Source organism: Maniola hyperantus, chromosome 17 (assembly GCF_902806685.2).
Source record: "Maniola hyperantus chromosome 17, iAphHyp1.2, whole genome shotgun sequence".
NCBI lineage: Eukaryota > Metazoa > Arthropoda > Insecta > Lepidoptera > Nymphalidae > Maniola > Maniola hyperantus.
The window spans coordinates 8,585,138-8,597,581 of NC_048552.1; the positions used below are offsets into that span (position 1 = coordinate 8,585,138).

The following is a 12,444-nucleotide window of genomic DNA, read 5'->3' on the forward strand; positions in this document are numbered from 1 at the left end:
TAAACAGCCTACCTGTCACAATTTTACTTATAACGCAATAGCCTGTCGGTTACCGTCGTTTTAGATCTAAGTTCCCATATCAACCTCTCGCCCGCTCCGATAGGCATGATTGACAGTGAAAAATCGTACAAACATATCCAGATGACCCTCAATAAAAGAAGCTCGCCTTACGCTCTAATATAAATGATTGACGTAAATATCGATAGAGCGTATGTTAACATCAATATAGCAGAAAGTACTAAAATAAAAGGCCTTACTTATTTACATTCCCTTCACAACGTCGCGTAGAGGAGAAAAGGGTAATTTACATTTAAGAAGACATAAAAGGCCGCTTACGCTCTTTATTTTTATTCCTCAGGGGGAAAACAAAAACACGACGGCAGACTATCGCGCAATCTGTTTCACTTTAGGGCGTCTTAATAATTACAAGTGGCCATTCTTTCCAATTAAGAAAAGTCTCGAGCGATAAATTGCGAGGGTTGTCACGGACGGCGCGCTGTACGAGGCTGGAGGCTGGAGCTCGAGTGCCGCGTAAACATGCCGCGCTAAGTTGCCACCGCACACCGACGCAGGCAAAAACACCTCTACATTATTTCGTTTTAATGGTTTAATGAAGTGCTCGCACCCTACCGCTGTAAATAAGCCGCGCTCACACACACCACTTAATTAGAAACGGAAACGCTATAAAACAGAAACCGAGGCATAGGTACCTTATCGGCGAGAAAACGTAAATTTATTCTGATCGAATTTTTTCGGGCATCTATTAAATAAAGAAGTGGAGGAGAATGCTAAACAAGGTTGAGCGGCCCTCGTCCTACGAGTTTTCCACTCCGAGTGGTGAGTCGGGAGGGTGCCGGGGGTCACGGGGGTGTTATTCGGAGTGGCTCAGATAAGGCAAGGAGGATGAAGAGGCGAGATGCGCGGCGTAATGAACCGGCTCCGAGCGGTTTTTGTGTGGTTTGTGCGCTAAATTGAATATTAGGCGCGATTCGACGGCGAACGAGCGAGCGGCAGAAATAAATCCGGGGTTATTATGTTACCTAAATGAGATCGTGAAAAGGCCTGTTCGAGAGAGCGGCCGCCGTTCAATTTCATGTCGGTGTAAATTGGCAGTTATAATCCCTGTTATTTCGACCAAATTTAAGCGACCTTCTCGGAGGCTGCGAGCTGCGACTCGCCGTAATTAGTGTTGGCTTAAATATGCAAATACGAAACGCGGCATCTTTGAGGGAAATTTTAATTTTGCAACGTTACGAAGTGAGCACTTAAGAGGTTCAAAGAAATAATTTTCAATATTTTTAAATAAATTGCGAAGTGTTGCCGTTATGCTTAAAGTAGGGAGCGCGGTGGGTGTGCGATGTTTGCAAATAAATACGACTCGGTTGCAACAGTGTAGCGCCTCCGTGATTTGCTGTAAAAACATTCGCCGGACAAACTAGCGAGGCACGAACAAGGAGTGTAACCTGACGCGCGCCCCCTCGCTGCGCCGCGGCAAGACGGTTTATGTAAACTTTATTAAGGCGTGCATCTCCCTACGACCCCCCGGGCTCCCCCGCTCGGTAAGACGCGTCGCTGCATTACTCAGGCCGCCGCGTGTTTGCACAGATCGACGGCTCCTTGAACTGACTGCTAACATTGCCTCTGCGACTACCGCCCTGTCGTAACGCTATCGACTTTCTTACCCAATTGCTTCCTTATAATTTCCAATTAAAACTGTCATCTTAAAAGATAATGCTTCGTATATTTAATTTTGTGTCTATCAAATTATGATAATATTATCTATTAAGTAGGTACCTACCTATTTCTAAGATAGATACAATGATTAGATAGGTAAGTATATTAGCTCTAACTTATCTGAGCCTATCACTTTAATGATGATTCTTTAGACCAAAAATCGGTCAAGTACGAGTCTGATTCGCACACGAAGGGTTCCTTACCATCTTACAAGAACCAACATTTTTTTGGGATTCCTTGTCAAATTCTCGATTTTCTAATTATTCCCTTTAGGTATCTACTTGTGCTATAAGACATTGCTACCTGCCAAAATTTATGATTCTAGAATCTAGGCATATCTATGTCAAAGGGAAGTAGGTACCTACCTCTCTATAAGTTATGATTCCATTGACGGTTCTTGAGAGACAGACAACGAAGTGATCCTATAAAGGTGCCTTTTTCTCTGGCGTTTAGGATCCCTAAAAAAAGGCTTCCTTATAGTAGTATACCTAGGTGTATTAATTTAGCATCCAAACCTACCTACTCAAAATGCTACGTTAATACAACAAAAGATTTCCAGCTATCACGTTTCAGTGGAGCTGGAGTGGAATAGTAATAAATTGAAACGTCAGAGCGGAATACGTGAAACAGAAGGGAAGTAGGTTAGGCAACAAAGACAATGTTATGAAGCGGGGGCTTGATATCGATTCGTATGCATTTCGCTTGCAGGCAGCGTGTGTTAAGGATGTCAAAATCAGGGACTTATCTCCCTATCTCGCATACGTATTTTATGAAAAGTTTAAGGTACCTATAGGTAAAGTCCGTACAAAATGAGAACTCACTCGCCACATAATAAGAACTAAAATCGGTCCTACCTACTTTTGACATGACAGGTGACACAAAGTTAAAATGGCGAGTGAGAACTTAGAATTTATGCATTATAAGAAATAGGTACTAGGCTAACACAACGGCGCAGTGTAAGGATGGTCTGGGATTCGAAAGGTCGCAGTTCTCAATCCTTTCCTAATCCTCTTACAAAACGCCTTACCTTTATAGTTGAAGAGGAATCGTAAGGGGGTTTAAGAAAAAGTTAAAAATGTAATGAAAACATTTACTGTCGATAACCATAACATTTTTTGTTATGTCAAGCATGGTAGGAAAAACATCGTTGAAGGTACTAGGTACCTAGTTTATTTTCTAAAGCATATTAGATATTTAGCTGCCCGTATACCTACTCTAGAAATAAATAATAAATAAGTTTGAATATTTGCAACCCTAGCAGGCGATGGTGGTGGCATTGCCACTGAAACTGAATGCACATCTGTGCGGTGCGCCGCGTTCAGCGAGCTCTCTGAGAGATCAGTAGGGCTGTCAGTTCAGCGTCAGATATATTTTAGTACCTATCTAAGTACCACCACAGCTGCACCCAGTGGCGTGCACAGGGTTTGAAGCCAGGATAGGCATTATTAATGTAGGAAACTGTTTACTGGCAGGTCATAATGAAAAATATGCATTGAGCTATTTATTACAACTGGGGTAAGCAGTGCATTTATGCCTCTATGACTTGCACGCCACTGGCTGCACGACAAATTACCAATCAGAATTTTATGGTGCAGTGATGAGATTATTCTATTACATTATTAATCTTCTTATACAAAGAGCTTGACAATGTTGATTTACATAAACCAGTTGCCATACATTAATAAAGGACATAAATAAGATTCAGATTATTACAAAATAAAATAACTTCATAAACTAACATTTTCATACAAAATAATAAACATCACACTGTAAAAACTTTTTAAAGGATAAATGTTTACAAAAAGAAGCAACCCTAAAAGGCCACCCGCCACCCTCACCGCAGCCACCGCGCTAGCACGATAGCCGACATTCGCAACACCTCGCGAACGACGCACTCGGTCGCGAGCTCACTTTAATATAGGGTTGCCTACACCTCAAATAAAAACATTATTTATGAACTTTTTCAAAATACAAAGAAATGCAGAGAAATGAACCACATCTTAGCATTTAGGTATATTTATTACAATTTTACATTTATTATACGAACAAGCTTTACTTATTTTTAACCGACTTCCAAAAAGGAGGTATTTCTCAATTCGGCCCGTTTTTTTTAATGTACATCTATTTTTTGTAAGATATTTTGAATAAAAAATGTAATAAGTAATAGGAGTCATTTTTTTATTTAGGACTACATTGTGGCTAATTCCGTTGTACACAATCTCTAAACTAAACTAAAATGACACGTCTAAATCTATTGCTATCCCTTTCATTATGTTGCTTGCGGAAAAGGATGGCACTAGATTTATACCTGTTAATTTAGTTTAGTTTAGAGATTGTGTACAAGAGAATCGGCCTCATTGTAGTGCTTATAGTACCTAAGTATTTAACTAAACCTAAAATCAGACAGCCTAAATAACCGAAGAAAGACGTGAGATGAGACCTGTCTAATTAAAAAACTTAATAATTCTTCCATAGAAACTGATAAACCACTCTTGAAATTAAAATATAAAACACTAGCTGATCCCCGCGGCTTCGCCCGCGTAGATTTAGGTTTTTAAAGATCCCGTATAGCCTATGTCACTCAGGAATAATGTAGCTTTCTACTGGTGAAAGAATTTTTAAAATCGGTTCAGTAGTTCTAAAGATTACCCCCTACAAACAAACTTAACGACATTACCTCTTTTTATATAATATAGCTGATCCCCGCGGCTTCGCCCGCGTAGATTTAGGTTTTTAAAGATCCCGTATAGCCTATGTCACTCAGGAATAATGTAGCTTTCTACTGGTGAAAGAATTTTTAAAATCGGTTCAGTAGTTCTAAAGATTACCCCCTACAAACAAACTTAACGACATTACCTCTTTATATATAAAACAACGGGCCGTGCAGCAGAAATCGTAATATTTTAATTTCGCCATAACTTCAAAACCAAACGTCCAATTTTAATCATTCAAAGACCAAATATTATCTCCATAAACTGTTCTTAGTGATGAAATCATTTATTTTGATAAGGATTAATAGCATGAGTAAAATAAACGCGTTTAAATGTAGTCCAAAAAAAATTCAAGATTTTTAAATAAAAAAATGGTTGCTGTGCCTCACTCGACATAGATGGGTATAGTGTGTCGCGGACTTTTTTGTAGATATTTATAAGATCTACAATTAATTAGAACATTTTATGGTTCTATCTTTTATAGTTTAGGCAGCGTACGCAAAATAAGTAACTTTTCTGGTTGATTTTTTACACCTTGTGTCCGAAAAACCCAAATATCTTACGGAACCCTATTTTTTTCCAAAATAAAATATAGCCTATGTTACTCGTGGATAATGTAGCTTTCGAATGGTGAAAGAATTTTTAAAATCGGTCCAGTAGTTTTTGAGCCTATTCAGTACAACCAAACAAACAAACAAACAAACAAACAAACAAACAAAGTTTTCCTCTTTATAATATTAGTGTAGATAAGGAATCACACAAAAAGGCTGAAATCCGTTAGCGCCAACCCTAAGCTGGGTGTGCCACTTGCACCACCCACTTGTTTCAGCCAGGGCCGTGTTATGAAATCAACGCGTTCGAGCACAACACTCCACGTTCGCATTCCCAAATGGAAAAAGCAGAACGTTGGAGTATGTAGTAGGTAGATATGTGCTTCGAATTTTTCAAAGCGAAATTCTGTCGTTGAAAATTTTAACAACTTCAACTTTGCAAAATTGGAATTCTGTTGGTACTCACATGTCGCTCCTCTGCCGAGCTGATACCTGCGAACAAGGAAGGTTGCGTGAGAGTCAATGTCAACTTTCAAACATACCTAAGTAGATATAGGTAGGTACCTCTATCTACCAAAGTTGAAGGTAATAAGGGTAATGACCATATTAATTTGAATAGAGCAGTTATTATACCTAGTAAAGTACCTAATACCTATTGGATATAATAGTGAGGATTGTAACCCCTACATATAGATATTAAAACAGGATAATGGTGGAGGTCTCTTGCAATAATAGCATATGGGTAGGTTTTTTACTACTTTTATGTTCAACACCAACCTGTAATTTTTTGCGTAGTTAGATAAATTAACACATTTTTATTGGAGTTATCATAACATTTTTATCCGTTTTTAGGATTCTCAGAGGACACTGTTTGTTATGGCTACATTTATTAAGGTAGGTAAATATAAATAATATGTAATATGTTTTATGATTTTTGGCTATCTATGTACATTCAATTTAAGTACTTTTAGATATAATTTTTCATTTATAGATAACGGTAACCTCCACTTGAATAAAGACTCATTCATTGTATCTGATAGCTATTCTGAGATCTCGATAACTGCAAAGTGCCACTGTTAAGATATCGATAGATAGATATATAGGATAGTGTTTGAAATAAGATATCTACGTAAAAAAGATACAAATCAAAAACACAAATTCGGCGATGCGTGTTTTTGAGTGTTAATTGTAAAAATGGATAAAGTAACCTAAGTAGGTAGGTATATTCAAATTGATATTTAAATGCGTACTATCTACGCCACAAAATAGAAGTCGCATCGGCAAAATTCGCAAAAAGCATCGCTTCCAGAGGCTAACTTACACCTTGCAGAGGCAACTAACATTTTTATATGTAGGTAACTACTTACTTAGCGCTACAGTACAATCTTTAATGTGTTCCTAATGAGACAGGTAGGAACATGCACATGTAATAATTTGTAAAATTCTCTAAGAGTTTTTTGTCATACTACCTATAGGTACCCAAATATGGAATTTTAAATAGCGTGAGAGTGAGTGTATGCCATTGTTTAAGCCTTTACAGCCGAAATTAATAATCAATCTATTTGGTTTGTCAAAAAAGACCATAACGTATTTTTTGAGAAATAACGACGTTGCTAAAAGTAACTTATCGGCAAATTACAGATATATGATAAACCACTCTTGAAATTAAAATAAAAAATATAAGTAAAATAAAATTAATAACAGCCGTTAAAGTATTAAAAAGTAAAACAATTTACGTAGGATCCTACAGTATAAATAAACAGTAGGAGTCCGCGACACGTCGAGATGGCAATCGGGGTATGAGTCGGGGGGACGCCCCGCATACCCGCACGTCACCCGCGCTCGCCCGCACCGGGTTAGCGCGGGGGCTGGTGCGCGCGTGCAGGGCGTTCCCTCCTCGATTGCCATTTCGACCTGTCGCGTACTATACACATCCATATAAAATCAGATGTCTGTTCAGCCGCACTGATTGACAGAGGGGGGTAGAGCGAGTAAATATTGCAAGAGCTGGCGCGCGTCCGTGTCACACAACTGCGAGGTAATTTGATTTTCGCCAAACCTTTGATTAAAATATCCGATATATTCTACCAGCCGTATTTATCCTCGATGTTATCTTTGCCACCTGGCTTTGATTTAAATGCAAATAAAAATGTGGGCTTAAGAACCAAACAAATGATTAAACATCTGGGAAATCGTTTTTGTGTGAAGGTGATTATGTATTATTTTAGTGTGATTAGGTAACAAGTGATGGTATCGCTATTTCTTGTTATCACTTTATTATACTTGAGCTTCGTCCCGGTGATTAGGTTTTTAAGATCGTTAGCATGTTCAGAATATGTAGCTTTTACGGTGAAGATTTTAAACGTTCAGTTATTCTAAGATTACCCCTACAACATACGACATTTTTTATTACACTATTACACTATATATAAAGAGAAAACTTTGTTTGTTTGTTTGTTTGTTTGTTTGTTTGTTTGTTTGTTTGTTTGTTTGTTTGTTTGTTTGTACTGAATAGGCTCAAAAACTACTGGACCGATTTTAAAAATTCTTTCACCATTCGAAAGCTACATTATCCACGAGTAACATAGGCTATATTTTATTTTGGAAAAAAATAGGGTTCCGTAAGATATTTGGGTTTTTCGGACACAAGGTGTAAAAAATCAACCAGAAAAATTACTTATTTTGCGTACGCTGCCTAAACTATAAAAGATAGAACCATAAAATGTTCTAATTAATTGTAGATCTTATAAATATCTACAAAAAAGTCCGCGACACACTATACCCATCTATGTCGAGTGAGGCACAGCAACCATTTTTTTATTTAAAAATCTTGAATTTTTTTTGGACTACATTTAAACGCGTTTATTTTACTCATGCTATTAATCCTTATCAAAATAAATGATTTCATCACTAAGAACAGTTTATGGAGATAATATTTGGTCTTTGAATGATTAAAATTGGACGTTTGGTTTTGAAGTTATGGCGAAATTAAAATATTACGATTTCTGCTGCACGGCCCGTTGTATTATATAAAGAGGTAATGTCGTTAAGTTTGTTTGTAGGGGGTAATCTTTAGAACTACTGAACCGATTTTAAAAATTCTTTCACCAGTAGAAAGCTACATTATTCCTGAGTGACATAGGCTATACGGGATCTTTAAAAACCTAAATCTACGCGGGCGAAGCCGCGGGGATCAGCTAGTATAATAATATAATAATACAACGGGCCGTGCAGCAAAAATCGTAATATTTTAATTTCGCCATAACTTCAAAACCAAACGTCCAATTTTAATCATTCAAAGACCAAATATTATCTCCATAAACTGTTCTTAGTGATGAAATCATTTATTTTGATAAGGATTAATAGCATGAGTAAAATAAACGCGTTTAAATGTAGTCCAAAAAAAATTCAAGATTTTTAAATAAAAAAATGGTTGCTGTGCCTCACTCGACATAGATGGGTATAGTGTGTCGCGGACTTTTTTGTAGATATTTATAAGATCTACAATTAATTAGAACATTTTATGGTTCTATCTTTTATAGTTTAGGCAGCGTACGCAAAATAAGTAACTTTTCTGGTTGATTTTTTACACCTTGTGTCCGAAAAACCCAAATATCTTACGGAACCCTATTTTTTTCCAAAATAAAATATAGCCTATGTTACTCGTGGATAATGTAGCTTTCGAATGGTGAAAGAATTTTTAAAATCGGTCCAGTAGTTTTTGAGCCTATTCAGTACAAACAAACAAACAAACAAACAAACAAACAAACAAACAAACAAAGTTTTCCTCTTTATAATATTAGTGTAGATTAGATAGGTATATCTACCTCTCCTATCTATCTTTACTAGTGACCGCCCGCGGCTTCGCTCGCGTGGGAAATTCGAAAAATCCGGTCTAATTCCTCGTCTACACTATAAGGGGCACATTTTGTGCACAGCTTAGACTTCATTTAGACTGGGAGTTGATGACTGATGAGTCAGTCAGCCAGTAAGTCAGGGATCAGGGCTTTTCTTTATATGGTTTGACTAGCTTATGCTCGCGACTTCGTCCGCGTGGACTACACAAATTTCAAACCTCTATTTCACCCCCCTTAGGGGTAGAATTTTCAAAAATCCTTTCTCAGTGGATGCCTTGCCTAAGTCATAATAGCTATCTGCATGCCAAATTTCAGCTCATCCGTCCAGTAATTTTGAGCTGTGCGTTGATAGATCAGTCAGTCAGTTAGTCACCTTTTCTTTTTATATATAGATTAGGTACTTCAGGTACCTACCGACTGAACTATTTTAGTAGCTACATATAACAATAGCTTAAGTTTTTTAATGATAATGGTATCAGACGGTTCATTTTTGTTTGTCATTAGTAGCATCTTTCATTCGAAATGAAGTCTGAACTCTGAACACAAAATGAATCAAAAATGACAAACTAAATGAGAAAAATTCACTGTGAATAAACCATCTGACATCACCTTAATAGTCGATGATGTTGTTTGTGGGTCATTTTTTCTTTGGAAAATCGCTGCAAGTAAGTAGGTACCTAACTGTAGTAGGTGCCTGCTTTAGTAGCATTTCCGTTTGATCTACATTTTAATGGAACTGCAGACTGTAGCGTGTTGGTGATGCAATGCATAATATGGTAATACGGACAACGGCAACAGCGACGTCAGATGATAACATTGTTCCCGGGACACACGGTGAGATTATGCAGCACACGTCACAATAATTTAGCACTAAAGCCGGCCATACATTGCGAGCGAACCGGCGCGACTACGCAAATTAGTCTTGGTCTCTGCTATCGGTAATTTATCGTCTTTTGCCACTAGTATTTCGATGTCAAATTAAGACGACCATTAAACAAGTAGGTAATCCATCTTCTACTCAATAAAATTCTAACTGACTGACAGACAGACAGTACAGACAACGCACTGCATAAATCGGAAGGTCTAAATTTAGAAGTATGCAATTAACGTTTAGTATTAATGACGTATATGTTTAGTATACCTAACTGAAAAAGTCTGTTTTTATGAAATTTATAAAATGCTACCTTTGCTTCGTTTTTAGGGTTCCGCATCTCAAAAGGAAAAACGGAACCCTTATAAGATCACTTTGTTGTCTGTCTGTCTGTCTGTCGATCTGTCAAGAAACCTACAGAACCTAGAATCATGAAATTTGGCATGTAGGTAGGTCTTGTAGCTGAAATTAGGGGAAAAATCTGAAAACCGTGAATTTGTGGTTAAAGTGCACAAAAGAAAATTTAATAACATTGTAACAAGTACATTGAAGATTGTTATTAATTAGCCGAATAAAAGTACCTAATACCTAGATGTCATGTCGAGTGTCATGATGTGATGTAGAGTGTCAGAATGGGGCGCACAAAACCTAGTGCAATTTAACCCAACTAAAACACAGGTTTGCGCGTTTTCTGTCAAGAAGTCCCCTTTTACACTGCCTCTTCTCTTTCAGAGCACTCCCCTTACACCTTCCAACAGCATTGGGATCCTTGGAGTCCACATTTCGAGCGAGGTTCAATTCCGCGATCATTTGGAAAGTAAGGCCAAATTAGCCTCCAAAAAGCTTGGGGTGCTCAACAGAGCAAAGCGGTACTTCGCGCCCGAGCATAGGCTCCTACTCTATAAGGCGCAAGTCCGCCCTCACATGGAGTACTGCTCCCACCTTTGGGCTGGAGCACCCCAGTACCAACTCCTTCCATTTGATCGGATCCAAAGGCGGGCTGTTCGACTTGTGGACGATCCCAAACTAACCGGCTCGTTGGAAAGCCTGGAGCACCGCAGAGACGTTAGCTCTCTATGCGTGTTCTATCGCCTGTATAATGGGGAGTGCTCTGAAGAGCTTTTTGACCTTATTCCACCCTCTTTTTTCTACAACCACACCGCGCGCCACCGTAAGGAATTTCACCCTCACCATCTGGGTGTCTGGTGCACTTCGACCGTCCGCTGCGCCAGATCCTTCTTTCCACGCACGTGCAAACTGTGGAACCAACTCCCATCGGCGGTGTTCCCACTAGATTATAACATGGGGTTATTCAAGGGGCGGACCAACAAATTCCTAAAAGGCCGGCAACGCATCGGCGGCTCCTCTGGTGCTGCAAATGTTCATGGGCGGCGGTAATCACTTAACATCAGGTGACCCACCTGCTCGCTTGCTCGCTATATCTATTAAAAAAAAAAAAAAAAAAAAGATAGTAAAATCTTGATCTAGAAAAAACAAATTTTGAATTGAAGCTTAACCGGTATCCACACCGTAAATCGGTACCTACACGATGCATTGTAATGTAATAATATTATGCTAATTGCCTCTTTGTATTTCATGTAGCATGCAGTCTAGAACATAATTGTTAATAAATAACCATGTTAACATTTTTACCTTCATGAAGTGTGTTTAAAATGTAAAAAAAAGTAATTCCTAATGGCCTAAGAGCCAGCGCGTGCCAGACCTTCCTTATTTTATTAAAGCTGAAAGGTTCTCTGCGTATTGTCCCCAACACTGGGAGGAACGTTTGTTTGGATCATGGTGGCTTTGGGAGATTTGGCAACCCCCTGCCAGACACCTTTAAAGTTTAATAAATTATATTAACGTTTAAGAGTGTCTGGCGGGGGTTTCCACGACACTAAGTGTCTGGCAATACATGACGTGATTTCTAATACTATTCTGAAGAAAATATAAAAAAATAGACTTTATACTTTGATGTAAGATTTTTACACTTTTATTATCTGTTATCTCTCAAAGCCGCCATGATACAAACAAACGTTTCTCCCAGTGTTGGGAACAATACGCAGAGAACCTTTCAGCTTTTCTAAATTAAGGAAGGTCTGGCACGCGCTGGCTCTCTCTCTGTATAAGGTAAACGCGTTTCACATGGTTTCACTATATTACTAAGCCGATTTATGTCAAGTATAATGTGCATAAAGATTAACCCTATCACCTGAATACCAATCACAAAACGTCTACACGCACAGCCGAGTAGGTAGGTACCTACGTACGAGTATTTTATACGCGATTCATATTCATTATTCTCCAATTTACATAAAGGAAACCAAAGAGAATATAAAATACGATTGAGTAACTCCACTACGATCTACACCATATATTAATATATCTACCTACAGTACACCTACTAATTAATAGTACGCAATAAGTGCCTACGTAGATGATGATATTATGATATTCGATGTCACATCCGTGGGTAGCGTAGCGACTGACGCGTACAAGTCGCGACAGACGCGCCGGGGCTACGCGACAGATGTACGTACACGCATTATGAAAAAAAAGAATTGTATTGTAATTAAACACTATAAAAATGTATGGCACCGCTTCTCAGTCCCCTGTGTGGGATGCTTGTAGCCGATGCCATACATCATTTACATAGTGTTTAGTAATGTCGTGTCATTAGCCGCAGAGCGTACTATGTCGCGTGCGTTAGTCGCTTCGGC

At 38.4% G+C, this 12,444-nt stretch overlaps 1 protein-coding gene across 2 annotated transcripts in view; it reads right to left on the bottom strand.

Moving 5' to 3' along the window:
• LOC117990119 (protein groucho-like) overlaps positions 1–12,444 on the bottom strand; it is a 107,503-nt gene that overhangs the window by 22,351 nt on the left and 72,708 nt on the right. For both annotated transcript variants that reach the window (XM_034977570.2, XM_034977569.2), the window contains exon 7: positions 5,463–5,488. In XM_034977570.2, the coding sequence (XP_034833461.1) occupies positions 5,463–5,488 (26 nt within the window). The remainder of the gene's footprint in view (positions 1–5,462; positions 5,489–12,444) is intronic.